This window comes from Colossoma macropomum, unplaced genomic scaffold (genome assembly GCF_904425465.1).
Source record: "Colossoma macropomum unplaced genomic scaffold, Colossoma_macropomum, whole genome shotgun sequence".
In the NCBI taxonomy this organism is placed as follows: Eukaryota; Metazoa; Chordata; class Actinopteri; order Characiformes; family Serrasalmidae; genus Colossoma; species Colossoma macropomum.
This window is the reverse complement of record NW_023494802.1, coordinates 11,642,568-11,663,687: the sequence shown is the minus strand read 5'-3', so window position 1 is coordinate 11,663,687 and position 21,120 is coordinate 11,642,568. Positions and strand designations below refer to the sequence as shown.

Sequence of the window (21,120 nt, the reverse complement as noted above, 5' to 3'; positions counted from 1 at the left end):
TGTAGATATGGTGCTGCTGAAACACAACTGGAGCAAGATAACATGTTGTCATGGAACACTGTTACAGCATTATGTGTAGAATCAAGTGTTTCCCATGACTGAATACGTTATGCTATCTGCTCTGACTCTTTTTTTTTTTTTTTTTTTGCCCAGTTGGGGCTCAGTTTGGAGATGGCAGATGCTGCCAAAGCTTTTTGCCAAATGGATGACCAAATAAAAAAAAACAACCCTGACTGGCTTTGGGAATTTCCTGTTCACTGATTTGGAAAAAATCCCAATTACATTGTAATAGTATTATTTGCATTTTGACTGTAATGAAGGCCATTTGTGCCTTCTTTTCGCTTAATGCTTAAGCCTTGCTTTAGCTATTTCACAGTGCTCTCTGTCGAAATGGCTTGGATTTAAGTGTAGTTCTCAGTTAGACAAAGCACAGACCTTGCCTGCCTTACCTCCTCCTGCCTGGCTTTGTTGGGAAATGTGTGCCGTTCTCAGAACCTGCTCTCTGCAAATGCGGTGAGGGATGCGAAAGGTAATCTAATATATTACAGTTGTTGTTGTGAAATGATGAAAAATATTCCGCCCTCTGTTTGCTGGAGGCAGGCTGCGCTATCAGTTAGGGATCAAGTCTCCATTTCACACATGAATGGGCCGAGTTAATCTCCTGATCGCTACTGTACAGCGTTTTAAAAACACGCCGTGAACTCGCTGGGCTGCGGCAGCCTTTTGTTCGGAGGCCTCACTCTACTAATGTTTTCTCTAAACAGCTGCTCTCTCACATGAAAATCAGCCTGATAAAAAGGAAAAAAAAAGAAGGAGCGCAGGGGCCGGTGCGGATATGGGTTTTGTAAGTGCGCTCTCTTTCCTGGGCGCGTGCAGGGTGCACTAAAACGCCAGGGCCGGTAATAGTCCCAGTCGATGCATGTTTTATGAGCTGTCCAGGGAGGATAGAGGAGCTTCTGATCCTGCCTTGTTCCAGCAGCAGCATTTTCATTACCCCCAGTCCCTTTCCTCTCCTGTCTGCCTGCTCCCAGGCAAGGAAACAATCTGAAATGATGTTTACAGCGCCGTCTGCTTGGACCCTGCGCCCAGACAGTATGCAGGCAATTCAACGCCATGATCTGATGTATTTTGTCCAGGGCCTTTCAGAGTGGTTTTCTTCGTTTCGGAAGATCATTGTTAAGTAACAGACATTGCAAAAGGCAAAGCAGTGACACAACTGAATTGTGTTGTCCCTGCAGGCTCTCCCCAGTCTATTCCAGGCATTCTTCTAACTCCACATACAGCTACTTGGGGCAGCTGACATCGGAAATAGGACTGTGGTTGGTTCGGGCTCCGAAATTTCATATTTATATTTGAAGCTGTGTGGGCCTTAAATGGCAGAGAAGAGGGAGCGACAAAGAGGGTGTTATCCACGGCAGACTGCGGCCTCCTAAAGCGAGGCAGCCTGTGGTTTGGAGGGAGCAGGAGAGAGGTGGCTTGATCCAGAAACAAAAGCCGCTCCTAATTAGAGGTAATACCATCCTGTGGTATCTAGGGTGGAGGTGCTCTTGGCAGAGCCGTTAGGCGTGTATTTGAATGCGCCGCTTGTTCTCTCGGACCATCTGCTGCCAGTTGCTGGGGTTAAAAAAAAGAGAGAGAGAAAGGAAGAAGCAGCAGCTACCAGATAGCTAAATAATTTAGTCTGAAAATGGTCTGACGCTCTGACCTAATGGCATTGCTTCTGGAAACTCATCATCCTGAAACTCACATCTCATGCTCAGTGTGGTTTTAGGCTAGAGTAAGGTTGTACACTATGACGATTGTGAAAATTACATCACAGTATACTTTGAGTATGTTGCGGGTGTCGTCTGTACTGCCAGGCCACCAAACAACTAAAGGCATAAAAATACAGATTTAGACCATTTAGTGAGCCTGTAAACAAGAACAGTGTGTTTAGTAGCTGCATATTCTACATAGTGACGCATAGCTGATTAGATATCAGCCCATAATGCAATTATCATTTATTTTTACCAGTTGCTTGATTTGTTTCCCCCTCTTGCTCTTGTTTATTTTCACAAACGTATTTCATTCATAGCCTTTTTAAACGTACCAAACATGCAGCTCATGTATTATGAAATTGAGAACGTCTTTGAGCGTTGCATTATTTTAAGGCTTCAGTATGGTAGGACAAATGTACATGCCCGTATGTAAACATTTTAGAAAATGCTGTAATTGGTACTGGATACAACTGGATTGGCAATACATTTAGACATTTTTTGCCAGATTGCCTGCCCCTAGTATGAGAAGAGAGCAACATAGACAGAGTGAAAATGAGGTTAGGGACACAATGTCAGGGCAGGGACTTGTGTCTCCCCTCATGGTGCTGTGGCTTCATGGGCTTAATCAGGGGCTGAGGGTGAGTATGGCAGCTCCTTACAGTCTTTCAGCCTTTCTCAGTGTGTGTCACTCAGTTCCAGCTGCTTATTCTGAACTCCCACCACCCCCACCAGCCTATACTGTCTATGTGGATTTTTTAAAATTATTATTATTTTTTTCTCCTCTAGCAAGTGTGACATTTCAGGCAACTGACAATATAATCTAGCTTATTTTTTATGGGGTCGGGGCAGTCTTCTGACTACTTGTTTTCATTGTGAATGCAAAATACAATGTAGCCGTTCAAGTAAGCTCAGATGTTCAATAGGCAACAAATGCTTGTATTTGAGTTGAACTGATTGTATTGAGAGTCTGGGGATGGGGGGTTGGGGGGAGGGGACGAGGCTTAGTGTGTAATGTTAATATCCCTATCTGTGTCTGGGATGTATTTGGACAGTGACATATGTGTTTATGTGCCATTGATTTAGTATTGATTGAGTGTGCTGGGGTTGAGGGTGAGCTGCACAGGATTCTGCTGCAGCCTCAATGAGCATTATCTAGCAGGAGGAGCCTAACAGCTAGCAGCTAACGACTCCATTTAGCCCCTAAATAGTTCCTCCGCTGGGTTGATACGCATATCACTGTTAAATGCACATCTTCTGTGTGCTTTTAAAATAATTTCCACTCCCAAATTACATTACTGGGAAGAAAAATAGCTCTGTTTGATGTTCCTACAGGCTTGATGAATATGGGGAAGCTTCTCGTTGGTGGGGGGAGGGGAGTTGTGGGGAGATGACTTCAGAAAAAAAAATAATAATCTGCTTCTTTGACAAACTCAATTAAATCACAGATTGATGATTAGCACTTCATACATCCCCCGTGGCCGGCGTTCTCCAGCTGCGCTCTTATTCGCGACGCAGAGGGAGAGGGGAGAGGTCCCCCAGCGTCCAGCCTGTGATAACGCTCTCCAGAACTGGCCGCATTACTAGAAACGAAGGGCATGCAGCTTTTCACCCTGTACCTCTCAGGGGCGCCGTCTCAAACACAGCTCTCTCCTCTACCATACAGACAAACAGGCTAGTCTGAGTGCTCAGTGCGTGTCCGCCACACAAACAGGCGAGTGTGTGCGTGTGTCTCCCTCTCTCAGGTATTACTGTGTGAAATGAAGTTGCTCTCAGCCACGCTGCTGATAATAGACACATGCACTGATGGGAAGCAGGCCCCTAGGGGTATTGTGCATCTTGCAGGGAGTACACACACACTCGCACAAGCACTTACACACTAGAACACTCACGACCTAGCCTTTAGCAACTGGTTTACTGCCTCAGCCGCCGCTGAGATTAGGTTGGTGCACAATTAATAAGACCTTGACTCTACCCTTGAGATTTTTTTTTCTTATAAATCTGAAGCCTTATTTAGTTACATGCTTGTGAGTGATGTGCATGAAATCGATTTTGTAGACATCACTGCAGATGTGCTTGTGATGGGGTCTGTGTTTGAGACTCTATCAGTTGATCTGTCAGTAAGGTCCCATTTCTAGTTTACAGACATAGTGAAAGCAGAGATCAGGCTGCTTCTTTCACATTCCGCTTGTTATGTTGCATAATGTAATGAAAGTTCAATGCTTTTTCAGATACATCAGCATGGCACACGATTCAGAACTCTGGCTTTCAATACGTTTTGTTGTTTATTTCAGTAGGCTAACACTAGGTTGACATTATATTCTGCCTGTAGGCGAATCAGATTGCTTGTGCTAATTTGACTCGCGTAGGCAGATACGTGCCCATTAGCACATCTCACACATACACATAAATACAGGTTTTGTTCAGTAGTATATGTGAAATTATGCTGATGAAACCAGTCAGCGTAAGGTGTCATCCATTTGTTTTAAGCACAATTTGATGTCTGTTTCAAGCACTACATGTGAGCTTTATTGTATGTCCTTGTGCCAATCTTACCTTTGGAACATGCTGAATAAGACGATGTTTTTAATTATATATGTAAATTTTAGTTTATCAAACATTTGCAAAGTTTTGTAATAATAGCGGTTTAGGTGAAAATTAGGATGCACAAGTGGATTTGTCCATTTCTGATCTTAACTGAATCCGACTGTTGCTTGCTCAAATTACACAACCAACACTTATTTATTACTTTATTTTAAGTGGAGTTGCACTTCTGTGATGTTAATAACATGAGCCAGTTCAGTGCAGTTGCACTATATTTGAATGCTACTGCTACGCCTGTATCATGTTCCTGCATAATTGTGTGTGCTTCATTGTACTAAGTAGCCAGTTGCCTCTTACTTTCGATGCACTTTATTTGATTTATTTATTTGATTTATAGGTAACTCATTTTCCATCTAAGCCCTTGTAATACCAGTTTGGACTATTAAAGAGCATAATGCTATATATGTTTCATATTTTCATTTAGCCCATATAGTCAGCTAAAAGGAGGCTACATCTGAATTGGTATTGGCCATGAGAATTCTTGATTGACGCCTCCCTAGAAATCAGTGATGCTGACTAAGCCGAATAATTATCTTTTGGATTTTTAAAACCATTTTTGTCATAGTATTGTTTTAGTATCCAAGTCATAACGATTTGCTGGTGTTGTAGTGTCTTTGCTTATGAATAAGACTTTAGATAAGCTTCAGCTGATCCAGTCATCCACTAAATGTATACTGTAAATAAGGAAAGGCGGTTTACATCCACATCATCGTAGTTTGTGTTATGCTGGTGTGTTTTTGTAGGGGGAGGGTCTGGTGAAGAAAAGCTCAGCACACAACAGTCCCACAGAAAAGCTCTGTGAAGAAGTTAACCCGGTCTTTTGATTCCCAACCTGAAGGCTGAATACATGCATAGAGTGCCTCACACCACAGAATAGGTCTTTTTTTCTGGAGTCATCATACTCTATGGAAATGGACCTTAGTGTTAATGTTTAAAATGCTCACTATGGAGTCCAGACTGTGTTAAAAGGGTTTCCTTTGTACAACGGGCCCTCAGTGGTCTACTACCAAGGCCATATCCAAGTCATTTATAAGTAGCAGTAGAGTAATTGTTGAGAACAGTCAATTGTGGCCATTTAAATGAGAAGGCTGTATTACATCCAGTAGAATTTTTCCTTTTCTCTTTGTCAGATAGGCTTTGTGATCAGATGAATAAGTGCAGTATGTATGTATGTACTAAAACTTGGAGACAGGCTTTCAACACCTGAGCCTTTGGTATGAAATATGGGTTGGGAAAGTGTTCCTTTAAGGAGTGAAGGGTCTCCTCCACCCCTTCTGCTGTATGAGCTGCTCTCTAGACATATGGAATAAGAAGCACAGTGAGTCATAGTGTTGCACAATGGAGGGGGGGGGGGTTAGATTGCCTGCTGGGTGGTAAGTAGTGAAGTGGTGCTATTGTGTTTCTTTTTCCATTGGATCTGAAGGATTGGTGGGGTTGTCTCTTTTTATTCCGGACCTTTTCTTTACTTGTGTAATTGTAGTTTTTCACCCGACGAGGAAAATCAAATTCATTACAGCTCTGTTTTCTGTGGCCATTGTCGTAGGCTATAGAAGGCAAATTGAATATAGACTTTTGTCTGATAAATTTGAGTTAACCATGTTGCAGATAATGCTGTGTTTTGAGGCTAATCTCGCTTTCATAAAATGTAGCCTAATCATATGAGAGTATTTTGCAGGCTTCAATCCTTTCGCAAAGCCTGTCTTAATCCTTGCCAGTCATACTTCTACCGTTTCATAATGCTCTGATTGAAAACTCATTTGTTGCATCTGGGATCACCAAATGATTTGCATACATTATACAGAGCTGTGAAGCCTGCCGATCACCGCCTTTTAACGTGACACAGAAGAGCTCGGCCCGTTCGGGGGAAAAAGGAACGGCTCCAGCCTGCTGCGTCCGTTTTGCTTTGCGGCACAATGGCGATGCGCTTGCTCTCCTCGCCGTGGGTTTGTAAATTTTGCCTCAAAATCACAGACGGAGGCTCCAGTCTGTGGGAGTAATGCGAGAGTGATTTGGGATGAATAAAACATGGTGCTATGAAAGAGTAATGTTGAAAAAGGAGTGTGTTTTGTAATAGAGCCCTGCTGCGTGCCTATTGTGAGGTGATGTGTTAATAGTGAGAGAGCAACTGGGTGGTTAGGAGGCCGAGGAGGTTTAATTTCTCTGCCGCTCTGAAGGAGAAACGTATTTTTATTTAAAACCTCCTGGCTCACACCCCTTGACTTCATTGCAGTAATGGAAATGGTAAAATAGGTGCTGTTGGCTGAGCCCCTGAAGCCTTTTCACTGGCTTTCACAAATGGCTGGTTTTGCTCCCTCCCTCGCTCTCTCTCCCTCTCTTTCTCTCTCTCTCACTCTCTCTCTCTCTCTCACTCTTTCTGTCTCTCTCTATATTCTCCCTCCCTCCCTTTTCCATTAAGACAGCTGGTATCTTTCAAAAGGTCCTGCACCGCTGATTGATGTGTAATGGCTTCAAGCCTCACCTGCCCCTCAGCATGTTATTCATCTGTGAGCTCCATGCAGGGGAGGACTGCTTACTGCGTAATTGGTCCTGGTCAAAATTCAGGCAGCAGATGAACCAGTGCGTGTATTGTCACTGCCATGTGTTAAAAGCAGCCTTGTAGCCATACATATGAACCCGTTTGAGTGACAGCATAAAACGTTTTGGTAGGAAAAAGTCCACGTTTAGCAGTGAATGAGTGCCAGACCCCTGACTTAAAGCGTACTTTAGGGGGGAATCTATTTATAATGAAACAAAGGAAACTGTATGCATGTATTGTTAGTGCTGTCTAGTTGTTCTGTGCACACATGCCGAAGAAGGGCCAGCTGCTCCTACTCAAATCTTTATCTTAACCATAAATAAAACTGCACATGGAAAAACTGGTCTCAGTTTGTGAATAAGAACACACAAAACACCACTGTAGCATTGATAAGATGAATAGAATTATAATAAAAAAAAATCCAAGATAAATTCAGAATAAAGACAACTTGTGTGCGCTGTTAATTATAATTATCTTTATTTACAGAGCACTTTTCATACTGGTGGCAGCTCAGAGTTCTTTACAGACAGGTAATCATGCTTACCAGTTATAGAAGGGATTATTCAGTTATTTAAATTATTAAATTATTATTTTATTAAAATCATATAAGGCATATTATAGGGCATATAAGGCCAACATGGAGTGGTTATTTATTTCTCTTTGCTGTGCTCCCGTTATGAATAGGACTGAAGTTCAACGCTATCATGATACTGACCAAATAACTTCAATACTACAGAGAATCAAAACGTTTATGCCATTCAACATCTAAATTTTAATGTCTAAGCAGTCAGTTTTATCAGTATCTTCAAGCCAATAGGCCTGCATGTTCCAAAATCTAGGTTGGTGATTGGCTGAATTACGTTGCACATGCATGTTATTAATGTTAGCGCTTCTTGATTGGTCTACAGTCTGTTGTGGTCAGTGAATATAACCAGTTCCAGTTCTGATTTAAGCCACATCCACTTTCAGTTTGCAAATTAAAAGAAGTTATTGAAATAATATAGTTCAGGAATCGGTATCGAAGTCACGGTATATGTATTGATATCGATTTCAACTATTTTTAAATGATTCTCATCCCTATGGATGACTGAAACTAATTCTGTTCTCTTTAACATTGTGTCTTCAACATGTGTTAAATGTGTCAAACATGATATGATTTGCAAAAGCCTCAAAGCTGTAATTGTGCTGTTTATACTCTTCTTGGTTGCTTAGTCTATGTCAACAATGAAATGTGGGTCAGCAGTGTATTTCATTTGTATCTCAACTCGAGTGCTTGTTCCTTTTATCTTAAGAAGGTTGTAGTCTCACTTTCAAACTGATGTGTGGGAGGGGGGTGTCTGTGGTTAGCTTTAAGGTGTTTGTGTGCGTGTAGTTGTGTGTTGGCAGCCCAGCGCCCAGCGGTCAGCATGGTAACTCATCATTAGGTGATTAATAGGGCCGTGACGCGGGCGCGCCATAATCAGCCGCTAGTGTTTGTATTGAGGCTGACGAGGAGAGCAGCTGCCCTGTCAGTTGGTGTCTACTCAGAAGATGACAGGCTGCCGTTGACGAGCCGAGTTGTCAACTACGCCACTGTGCCTGCCAAAAGCCATTTCTCTTTCCTTTTTTACCTCCTCTGTAACGCACATCTGATTCTGACAAACAGCCCAATTCTCCACTGCCTCTTCTCCTCTCCTTTCCTCTCCTCTCCGTCTGCCTCCTCGCATTTCTGAATTCACCCTGGCAACATTGTTGGTGGTTGTCAGGTTTTAGCCGCACCAAAGGCTACAATCATCATAGCTTCCAGTTTATCTAAAGAGAACGGAGGGAGAAGCAAAGCCGTTCGAGAGAGGACCTTACCACAGCCAGACCTTCACAGCCATTTCATGCGCTGGTTTATTTTTCTGTTTCAGTTACTTTATTTATTTTTGATGATTGATCTTTATTTTCATCAGGGCTGACTTAAAAGGGCGAAAAGAAGTGGTGAGCATTTCAGTAAGGGTTGTAAAAACAGGATTTGGTCTAAAGCTGTTTTCTGCCTGCAGTTTGCAGCCAGGTTCTCTTCTCCATGCCTGTCTGTTCTGGTTTGCAGTGCTGAGCGCTTCGCTGCACTAGCTCAAGCAACTGGTCTCTGGTTGGGCTGGGTTGGGCTTGGCCCAACCCACACACATCCAAACAAACACTAGCCCTGGATCACACTAAGGTCTCTATTCCAGCTGAGGCCCTGCCTCAAAGCGTTAGCCGGTTTAACGCAATATTGTTATACAGGGCAAAGCAATCCGCCGTTACTTGAATGAGGTGATATTGAGAAGGTCTTTGCGCCTAATATTCTGTAAGATGTTCCGCGGAGGCTGTTTGAAGATGGTGCTGTGGGGAGCTCTCTTTAGGTCACTGTGTGGAAAAACATTTGGCCGCCTCTCACCACTCGACGAAATGAACTGAGGAATGGAGCAGGCAGCTTGAAGTTTGTGTTCTTTTGATATAGCTTTGCTCTGAGCTCTCCTGAGGCCAGGCGCTGCTGCTGCGGAGGAGATTGCCCATTGATGTTCCTTTCTGTGCCGAGCAGCTGCGCTGCTTAGTGCCTCTGATTGATTCAGCTGATTGCATGTATATTAATAAGCCTTTTTTCTAGCAACTGTAGCTTATAAGAGAATTCCTAGTAACAGAGAGGGTGACATTCGTCAACAACGATTCAAAACATAGGATTTTTTTTTTAGTTCCTTCTAAGGCAGGGGTTTCGAGTCTTGAAGTGCAGGGAAGACACTGAAATCTGCATGGCAGGGATACTCCTGCCAATGTATGGTCAGATAACACTGGTCCAGAAACAGCACTCCTGAATGGGGACCTGCTTTCTAATTTCCGTGACTGGGGACTACTGATATAAGGTGATGTCATATCCAATGAAACACTCTCTTAATAGCTTTTGTTTTTTTCTCTTTTGCAGCTCTTCTGAAACACTGGGGTTGTTGGTGTGGCCAAATTTTCCCTGGATTAGCTTGGTAAATTCAGAAGACTGAAGCCCAGGCTCACAGTCTACCTTTCACGGAGGCCAAGCCGTGAGAGGACAGAGGAAGGCACGTGGCGAATCATGACTGCCGACAAAGAGAAGGACAAGGAGAGGGAGAGGGACCGCGACCGGGACAGAGAGCGCGACAAGCGGGAGAAGACTCGCGAGAGCGAGAGCTCGCGGCCCCGGCGCAGCTGCACACTGGAGGGCGGCGCCAAAAACTACGCTGAGAGCGAGCACAGCGAGGATGAGGAGAACGAGGCGGCTGGAGGCGCCACAGCCGAGGAGGCCACCAAGAAGAGCAAGAAGAAACTGCCCAAGAAGAAGTCGCGCTACGAGCGCACGGAGACCGGAGAGATCACCTCCTTCGTCACGGAAGATGACGTCGTTTACAGACCCGGCGGTAAGCACCTTTTAAACTCTGCCATCTTTGGCTGTGATTGGGCTGTTGAACTGTTCTTCTGTTTCACCTCATACATGTGTCTCTGTCCGTTTCCAACCTGAGCCTGACATTCAGCTCTGAGGGACCTTGATGCAGGAGAGAATGTAACAGTGCTCTCAACTTTATTAAGAATTTTCACACTTCATGCTAGACAGCACGTTTCCAGCTAATTACACGCCGGTCTGTTGTCAAGGTAACTTGTTGGCCTGGTAAATGTGTTGCCATTTTGATTTTGAAGGAGGCTGAGTAAATGGTTTGACTTGGCTCAGCGTAGGGCAGGAATGTATTCAATAATATTGTGCTAACATAACTAATATTGCTGCATTAGCATACCGCAAGTGGATCACCCTTGCGTCAGTAGATATCAGTCTTATGACTATCGTTTAGATGAAAAGAAATGTGCTTTTATTGGCTACCAGCGCTGACAGAGTGAATTTAGCAAAAGAGTTTTGATGAAGGCATGAAAGAAATTGCCAAGATAATATTTAGGATGGTTGTGAAAATGTGTTTTTTGTCTCCCCTCTTCCTCCTTTTCAAAGCTTCCTCTGTCTGATGCTTGCAGGAATAGACAGTCATCTCTTTCTAGTGTTTTTTTTCCCTTTGTTTTATTTCTGAAATGTGAAATGGGGTCTATTAGGTCTTTATTAGGCACTGCGATTGAGCCTAAAGCGCAGCGCTAACCTTTTCCCTGCCTGTAAACACGGCCTCTCTCTCACCTGCTGTTTGGAAATTGGTTGTACATGCGACGAAGGGGAAATGTCAACACTCCAGTGGAGGGCTGGGGGTCTGCAGAGCAGCCGCTGTGTCTTCTGCATGCGGGTGTGTGTATGTGTGCGTCCCTAGGCCTAAATCTTCTCTGCCATGTCTTTCATTTATCTAGCAGCAGCGAAAGGTCAAGTAGGAGCGCGCTGGCAGTGCATAGTTATTTAATGTGAAGACACTGAAAATTATAGCCAATGTGTAATTTCAGTCCTTCCCCCGCCTCCACCCTCTCCCCAGTGCTTAAGGGAGTTGTATTACCAGAGAGAAAGAGAGAGAGGTGCGTGCAGAGAACCCCTCCCCCTCCCCTCCAGCATAATATACTCTGAGGCATTATCTGTGCAAGGTCCTTGAAAGTGCTGTCTGCCCTAATGAAGCCTTGTTTCTGACAGTGACCCCACAGCCTGTCTCTTCTGTGTGTTGCTAGACTAAACCAGAGTGGCTGCTTCTCTTCTCTCAGACAGACAGGGCTTTTAAAAATCACTCTGTTCATCCTGCATATTCTTATTGCTAGTGGGTGAATGTAAGAGAGGACATGATGTCATATGTTTGGGAGCAGCGTGCCTGTAACGTTGCAGTGCTTAAAGGCTGCTATTGGTTTTGTCATTTGTAGGGAAACAAGGCAGACCTCGCGAAAATGAAATCCGTCTTGATTTTAATGCAATCTACGGTTAAAGAATTTGCATTAAATTAAATTGAATTGAGTATGCAGCGCAGTCCCCTGTGCACCAGTCTTCCATTTACACTCAATTTCCTGCCCAGGACGATCCTCTCATCTCCGGCAGGCGCCACTTTTAGGACATGATTTTGTGTGTGTGCGTGTTGCTGTAGTAGGTATTTTGCAGTGCAGTGCTGCTGATCTGTATGTGGTCATTTGCTGCAGTGTTATTGCAATCAGATTTGATTCGGGTGGCTTAAGTAGGCACAAAGCCTGTGCTGGATTAAGCTCTGCTAAATGTTAAATCCTTTTATATTCGTCTGGTGACACACAATATGTAAAACTGACCACCCTTGGAGAGGGTATTAAGCAGGCAGAGAGGGGTTTGGAGAAGGGGGGGTGCGGAAAGAGAGAGAGAGAGAAAGAGAGACTGGCAGAGAGACAGAGAGAGCTGAAACACAACATTAATTGCTTTTGTTGCTGGAGAGAGCCTAACAAGCATGCATGACTCTGTGTAGATAATAGGAAACAATATTGAAAGAGTTTCCTGTCTACCCACTCAGGCTTCTCTGTCTTTGCCTTCCAGCATTTTTATGGCAAGCTTAGTGTGCATTGATTAGGTCATCTGAAAACCACCCAGCAGCGTAAGATGCGTGGTGTAGGCCGTCTCAGAGGTTTAACCCTTTAATGCTGAGCCAAAAAAAGCAGCTGTTTCTGCTTTTTGATCTGCTCTTCTCCTTTTAATGATATGATTTCTCAATCAAGATCTTTTCACTGTGATCTGTGCAAAGTGAAAATGAGTAAATTCTTGTTCTCTTTGTGTCTAAACTAGGGATGCATCGATACCGATACTGGTATCAGGTATCGACTTGATACTGTGCACATTTACTCATACTTGTACTCATAAAAACATACCAATACCACCATCCTATACCAGCTGATAACATATGCAAGTTAAGTCTACACTGCTGTGCTAATGATCAAAATGGCTCAAGTTGGCAGTGCTATAGAGTCTGCTCACACAGGGAAGTGCTGCTGACATCGTGGCGTTCAGACACGAAGTCGCTAGTCACCTTATTCTCCCTTGTCAAATTGCCACCAGGAATGCATTGTGTGGTTTTAGCCCATTTATAAACACACAGACACATCACACCTGCTTCCCCCAGTATAGCTGGAGCCTCATAAGCTACCAAAATGGAGGCAGAAAAAAGTTAGGATTTACTACCAGAGTCCGTGTATGTGACTTTAGTCTGTTTGACTGAATTTCTTTTTAACTGTCTTTGTAAAATAGGCTGTAGACAGACTGTATTGTCCTCCCATGTACTTCACCACCTGGTTTTACTTTTGCTGCGCACTTTTTGTAAGTGTGTTTACTCAGTACTGTTGTTCTGATGAAACAGCTTTATTTGAAATTGACCATAGGCCAAATCACTCCTCTTAAGCATTTCCGAACGCATGTTGTTCTCCAAATTTTATTGTTAGTTTCTGGGTAAGTAGAAACCCAGAAGAATCATACATGCTCAGAAGAATGATAGTTGTTGTGGGGAAAAAGTGCACAGATCACAGGTAGGACGCTTCTTGCTAACTTTTGAAATGAGTTAAAGGGGACGAAGCCAAAGTCTGTAAATGAATTGTTCCTTCCACATTATATAAGATGGGGTTAATATCCTCCAGCAGGGAGAGAGAGGGACATGGCGTGAGGGAATATGTGCGAGAGGGAGATGTAGGGGTGCAGGAAACTGTAAGAGCATTTCTATTGTAGGCTGCCTGGGTGGACTTGAGCAGGGTGGGCAGTGGAATCGATCAGCTCTTTGAGTGCTGTTCTTGTGTCCAGGCCCCCTGTAGCTTTGCGGATATTCGCTCCACACAGGCAGCTTATGGATCCAGCCGGCAGATTATACACACATGAGATCAATAGCCTAGGCATATCTCGCCAGACTGTGGCCATCTGCAGTCCTCTTTACAAACCCAGAGCTGCACGAGTGTCCTTGCAGCATGCAAGCAAAAGTGTGTTTCCCCCTGGCCCTTTTCAAAATGGAGAGTTCATCTAGCAGGCTGGGTTCTTTCCATTACCGCTCCCACTCACTGTAATGGAGCTCTGCAGCTTAAAGTGGCGGCAGTTGCCACAGGCTTTGCTGCTGGTGCTGAATGGAGGTGGCTGGGTTCTGGGAGGTGTGTGAGAGCAGCAGGATCTGTGTGTGTGTCGTTTCCTTGTCTCTTGAGAGATGTGCATCCCTTAGAACACCCTCTCTAATATCTTCTGTCTGCTCCCCTGGTAGCCTGTGGGTGTCTGGACAGCTGTCACCTAATTACGCAGCCACCCAAAGCCTGCAGTCCTGTCAGCAGGGCAGGGCCAAACGCCTCAGAGAGCCTCTGGAGCCCAAACCCGTGCACCTCCTCATTGGCTTAATAACGCTGTTTCCTTTGTCCGCTCGCAGTTTTGGCTTTCGCTGGTTGGTTTCTGTTTCGCGTTTGTCAGTGAAAACAGTTGAGAGGGGTTACAGAAACTCTAGACGCAGCCTGCTTGGGGAAATGATGCTTCGGATGCTTCTCTGTGGAGAATGAACGTACTTTGGAGTAGGGATGCACAATACCTTGCTTGCCAGTTCATTGAAAACTGTATTTTCTAAAATTTTCTAAAAGAGTTTAACATTGTATTTAGGCATTATTTGTTTCTGAACCATTCACTCTCCCCCAAGTCGATCAATATTTAGAAACTAAGCAAAAAAAAACTCATTTACATACATCTGCCTATTTAGCCCACAGCAGTTTAGCCCCGCCCATTGTTGTTGAACTTGTGAGGCGTTTTTTAGCCTAGACTGCTTTTTGAATGAGGTTGAATACAGGGCAGCAAGTCAGAAATCAGCAAATATGCAGTCATTTACATATCAATCGTAAAGTCGCAGTGACAAAAGCAGCCTGTGTAATACTAAGGGACAAGGAAAGGGTGGGAAACGTCAATGTAAAAGTGAATTCTGACTTTTTTGGGTGCATAAAACACACAAACATCATAAGTGGACCTCAGGGACAAAATTTCCCTACATTGGGGTCTTTGGGGCACATTTTATACGATCAGAAAAAAGTCCTATTTCTCAAATGAGGTTCTGTTCCTTCTCTATTCACAGAAAGGTGTTTGAGAGAAGGAAGGGAGAAAAAAAGACTGAGTTTAGACTCATCTATTATTCACTGAGGCGAGACTGAGAGCTGTTGGCCACCTGTGTGAGTCATGGGGAGGTAGACGGTGCCTCCCTGCAGCTCTGCTGGAAGACTGCTCAGCAGTGTTAGCTCACATAGCTACACTGCCTTTTTCCATCCATATCTGCTGCCTTACACACCCACTGCTGTCGGTCCTGAGAACTGAGAAAACGAACATGAAATACATGACTACCATTGAGTAGACCTTGACACCTGTTTATGGCCAGGAATAGCTGTTTATGTTTGCAGCAGTGCTTTAGGCTTGTTTGAAAACCCAGATATCTTTTTTTTAGTTTCCCTAGTATTGGACATCAAGTCAAAACCCCTTTACATTAGTATTTGTTAGTATTCACATTGAATTAGGGATCATTGCTGCTGTTCATAGGTCTAGTATTGCTTTCCTAACATTCCTTTGGATGAAGTGTTTGTAATGTGACAAACTCGTTTTTTTTTACACTCTTTCTCATGAAATTCAAATACAGGCCACAGGAATCTGTACCAGGCTGATAGCTGAAAATAAAAAAGGCTGATCTATTTAGAAAAATCCCCCAGTGTGGCTTGGAATGACAGGGAGCTCGGAGAGGACTTTTGTGAAACTGAACCACCTGCCGATTACAAATTAGAAAGCCGCTTCGTGCTAAAGTCTACTCCACACGTCAAAAGGACTTCTATTCTTGCTCAGGAAGAGTCAGCTGTTCCAGGCTGCTATTAGGAGGGCAGATCTTGTGAATTTTCTAGAAAGTATCTAGAGGAATTTCTTTTCCCCAGCTGTGAGTAATATGCACGGTGGTGTGAGGGTGAAAATGTGGGCTCCAGTAGAGTATGAGTGTTACCGAGTGGTTATGCAGGGGCGAAGCCTGGTTGAATTGATGCGAAAGGGGCCGAACGAGTGTGAGAACACTTTACGGAGAGCAGTGAATTGGAGTGTGTGTGTGTGTGTGTGTGTGTGCACTTGTTGGAGTGGGTTTCCAAAGGCCATGGCTGCATGAGCAGCAGGCCAGAGGACACGAGCGGTGGTGTAAATTGGATGCACCAGGTTGGGCCAGGGCGCTCCTTTTTTCCTCCTTTTTCTGACACAGGGCTCTGGTGGCGGCCAGAGTGAGACACACTTCCCTGCAGGAAATGACACGAGCGGTGCAGGCCGGCAGTTTGCTGCTTGTCGGTCATGTGGGAGTTGAGGAGTGTGAAAACGACCCCCTCTGACACACACACGGTCCATTATTGCATCCCTCCCGCTCCTTTAATTTGAAGAGCAGCAGACTGCAGGTCCAACACCACTGCTGCCTGCCAAGCCAACACTGACAACACAGGTGCTTTATGTTACCGTACGCTCCAACAGAAGTACCGGGACAGTTTTAGCGCTTTTCCACTGTGCGGTATGAGAAGCACAAGCTAGCAAGTCTGACTCCACATTTTTGTGGATCACCAAGGATGTTTTTAGGGCAGAGCAATGAACCGTTTTTATATTGGAATCACAATTTTTAAAGAGTGCAGTTTTCATTAGATATTTTTAATTGTCCTGAATTATTCACGATAGTTTTAAAAATTAAGTGCGGAAATTTAACCTAATAACAGTAAGTTTGTTAACTGGCTGTGTGTTTACATTACAAGCCTTATTTAGCTTCCTCCAGTATCCAACATGGCTGCCTGTAGCTAACACTGTAAATGTCTATATATTCTGTACCTTTCAGTGGCTTCTCCTCATACAGAAATGTGATTTGAGCAGTTCTTTTTGTTGTTGCTGTAACTCCTGAAATTGATTGGAGAATTGATGATTAATGAGGTTCTGTCTGTCTATCAGTCAGTCTGTCTTACTCACTTCTGATTTTTTTGCTCTGAAAACAAACAACCCAAATGTCCCTTGTAGTATGGACACACCTCTGCCCCAAAAGAACTTACACACGCACATTTTCCAAATCAGTAACATCACATACATGCTTTACATGAGTCATGAGCAACTTTTCATAAACACCTGGTTCTTTCCAGCTTTGTATGGGTTGACCTAATACCCAGTAAATCAGCCAGTTTTCAGTCATTCCTCCACTGTATTCAGTCACTTTTGCTGTCCTCCAGCCTGAACTCAGGGAGTGGGCAGAATTACAGTATTTATTTTTATCTTGTTATTACGTCACGTTAATTGCTAGGTAGCCTAAGTTTGAACTTGGTGTGAGCTGTCCTGATAATCAGGCATAACCAATATATGTAAAGCTTATGGTTGTTGATATTTTCATCTGTAGGAAGATCACCACAGCCTTTTCACATCTTTTCATTTTGAATCTTTTTAGGTCATGTTTTTGTGAGTCATGTCGTGTTTTTTTGCACCAAATTTTGCAGAGTAGTATAAATAAGAGTATTGATAAGCAGCATTGGTATGACAAATGCGTATTTCATTGCAAATATTTCATAATTATATCTGGTTAATTGGGTTTAGACCAGCTCAGTGTGCGTACATTGAATTCAAATCAATGTGCTCCTAGTTCATAGTATTTTTTAAATGTGTCATTATTGGTTCTTCTTTGTTTGTTCCACCTCAAATGTCCGAGAAGCGAAATGTCCTGATTGTATATCATGACTGATCGTAAACTCTCCTGGACACACTGCTGATAGGTGATGAGTTATATGCATAAGCGCAATGATGTGTGGTTGGGGGGCAGGGAGAAGTCATGAATTGCGTCATAGTTTTGTCTTGAGCCCATTTGTCTTAGCTAAGGATACATTTTGTGAGTGGACACCAAAGCGCTTTTCTAAGTCGCTCTGTCTCTAAATTTTGTAAATATAATGTCAGTTAATTCCTGTCTGACCATTTATCACAATATGATCTTGGATATGCATGCAATGTAGGACTATATATCAAAGTGGATCAAATCTAATTCCAAAAGATTCTTTAAGATTCTCCTGATAAAATCAGATCTGTGTCACATTTGGGCAAAAAAAAAACTGGATTTGTGCCACTTCAAGCATGTAATACACACACAGCCTAAACATGAAGCTCATGCGTTACCATCCGCGCTCTCCCTGTTGATTAAACAGTGTACGTGAAACATGAATGTGCCACCCTGTGCTCTCATTTATGTACGCGTGTTGCTACTTTCCATCAGCAACGCCTCATAAAGGAGAGAGAGAGGTGATATTAGCCAAGCAAAGACCCCCCCCCTCCCCCCAAAACCATTCTGCACTGAATTAACACAGCAAGTCGTTTGATATGGAGAGCAAAGAAAGGGGTTTTGACACACACTCACTTTTTATTGGTAAAGGTGTGTTTTAAATTAGCCATGCTTCTCAGGCTGAGCAGAATGGCTTAGTGAACAGTGAGACATAGCAGAGGAGGAGCACCCCTTTCCCTTCCCTCATGCATATGCATGCCACTAAGTGAGGAGTGAAAAGGCATTAAGAAATAATAGCTGCAAACAGATCATGTTTAAGCTTTTTGTGTGTGTTTTTTTACGTTATTGCACATGCGTCCGTGTGTGGGTGAAGGGCTGTTTCTCCAGCTCAATAAATCTCAATCTAAGGATGAGGCCAGGCTGCTCCAGCAAAGTGGTCGATAATGGCTCTGTGGTGTTTGCAGAGCCCCCCCCCTTCTCGTCAGACCGCCTAGAGAGGCAGAGGTGGAACCTGTAGCCTGGGGGTGGCTTTGGGAAGTCTGCAAAAGCCTTGGAACAGCTCACATCCCCTCACTGCAGCCCCTCCCCCCTGCAGCCCCCTGCCTCCCTTTCCCTCCTCGCTCCTGCTCTGTAAAAGCACAAAATGGCTGGAACGCTGCTGAACAGATTGGAGTCTTGTAGGGCTGCTCTCGAAGAGCCCGGCGCAAATTAGAACCGCAGCTCCACGTTGAATGAGCTGCCGTCGCTATTGTAGCAGATTAAGAGAGAATGCATTTGATGAGGGCACTTTGAATTGACCAGTGACTATGTTTGTGAAAGCCTTAATGAAAAAAATCGTTTTATTCTTTTGATATTTCAGAAATTAGACATTGTCACGATTCGTTAATCAACATTGTTTTCTGTGTTTTGTTGCATCAAGTGGAAGCAGCAGCTGCCTTTTACAGTGTATGATCATTTCTTAATGAACAAACCTATTAAATGATCAAAAATATTTTTCTTTTTTCCATACGTTTCTGGCTTTGTAGAAAGCTGGATACTAGATTCATCTCACTGAGCCATTTCCTTGGCTTAATCTACTCCCTCTGTACATTAGTTTGTGTTTTTGCGCATGTCTGTCAGCATGCGCCTCTTGGCTTTTCAGTGGGTACAGAATCCATCCCCTCTAAATGAATCAACCGGCTGGGTTAAGGGTCCCTAAGCTGCAATTCTCTGAGGTAAATCCCCCTTGACGTGGCCTGGGACTTTCTAAGACATGTCATCTCATCTTCAGATTTGTCTCTTTTGTTCTCCAGTTCTCCCGCCTCTCTCTCCCCTCCCCCTCTTATCTCCCCCTTCCTGTGTGACGAAGGCTGTGTGGGCCCCCGCAGGTCAGCTGAAGCGGCGCTGAAGATTTTCATTTATGTTCTCTTGTAAATGAGAGGTTCAGTCCAGTTGCAGCAGGAGCGGAGAAGCCGCAGCTTAGATGTCAGTCATATCTCCCACCCTGCTGACAACCATTAAACCCCCAGAATGTAACGTTCAGCCTAGGAATGGTAACAGGCCCACCCTGCCACATACGCCACCCCCTCCGAATGGCCTGTGTGCATTCTTTGAAGCTAAAGCTGGACGATTATATCCTCTATACCATAATCGGTGTCAGATAATATTGCTTTTTAACTTCAGTGTCATTTGCTGGGTGCTCCAGATAGTTTCATCAGTTCAAAATACATACACAAGTAGATCAGTTGTAAGTTTCCTTTGTGGAAATAGCTTTGTCTGTTTACAGTATTGTAAAAGATTGTCTGTGGTGTAATTGTGCTGAGAAGCAGAACAGAATTCAGGAAGCATGGGTTTATTACTTTAGTAATGCAATTTTATGTTATTGGTATCCGATACCCTGATACTGATAAGTATTGTGATAAAGTAGGGTTGGACCATGTGACAAAAAATTTATCATCACAATACTTTAGTGTATTTTCATGATACATGACATGATGCAATACTTTGTTTTTCTAGGTTTGATAAGTTAGAGGAGGCAAAAGGAACCAGTACTGCTACATTAAAAAAAAATACTAACAAAAGCTATGGATGTGATAAATTTTATTCAACATTTCACATACTAAACTGCACTAAATCAAATTAAACAGGCCTAATTATGCTGTCTTTTTAACGAAGCATGGAATTAGTCAGTGTTCTGTAGATAATGACAGTATTCCCAATACGCTCAGAAAAGCACACAGTGTTGTAATTTAACAAAATAGCATTAAATATCGTCATTTTACCCACCTCTGTATTGAAGTTTATCTGTACCGAACAATATTTGCAAACCCCTATACAAATGTCATACTGTGTGCCAGGCCTGCTAAGTATATTCATTCTGTCTGCTGCATTGAACAGATAAATGCGCCAAGATCAATAACAGCACAGACAAAAACAAATAAATTAAAGATGATGTGCACACATAAGCGTAGAGAGCGGTGAAATGGAACCTCTGTCCTTTTGATAGCGATAGCTTTTAGCCTCCCTAGCCCATGCTATGCTACTTCACCTCTGGAATACTGAAGTGTTTGGGTAAACACCACCTCCATGCAGGCTTAGTGCTTCAGAGAGGTCTCCTGGTAGCTGTACTCGAACGAGTTGTTTTGGAGCTCTCGTTCACGGCTCTGTGTGTGTGTATATATGCCAGAGTGTGTATCTGCTACGCTCCAGGGGCTGTGCAGTCAGATGTGGCCATGGCTGCTGGGTAAAGGTTGATCTCAATCCCGCCACTGATACACACTCTGCCTGACCCCCTTCGCAAGCATTAGTTATAGATTGAAGGAGCTGTTGACAAGATAGTGGAGACACTCTCACCTTGATACCCGGTAATATATCACTCTTCTCATTATGCATGCTTTATGAATCAAGAGTTGTGCACGCAGTGTTTCCTGATTCAATAAAGATATGATCGCAGTGGGGCGGCGAACTGTGCTGCGACTCAGATGCAGAACAGCCCCTCCTCTTCATGTTTCATTAACTTGACATTGTTATCCATTAGGATTAGCGAGCCGCTGTTACTACTTGTCACAGTATGGTGATGGTGTGGTACTCAGTCAAGCTGTTA

At 43.6% G+C, this 21,120-nt stretch overlaps 1 protein-coding gene across 1 annotated transcript in view; it reads left to right on the top strand.

Annotated features, from left to right (window-relative positions):
* Positions 1–21,120, top strand: part of rerea (arginine-glutamic acid dipeptide (RE) repeats a) — a 125,597-nt gene that overhangs the window by 12,984 nt on the left and 91,493 nt on the right. Inside the window, 1 exon segment of the mRNA XM_036591767.1 lies at positions 9,818–10,283. Within this exon segment, the coding sequence (XP_036447660.1) occupies positions 9,962–10,283 (322 nt within the window). The 5' untranslated portion in view covers positions 9,818–9,961.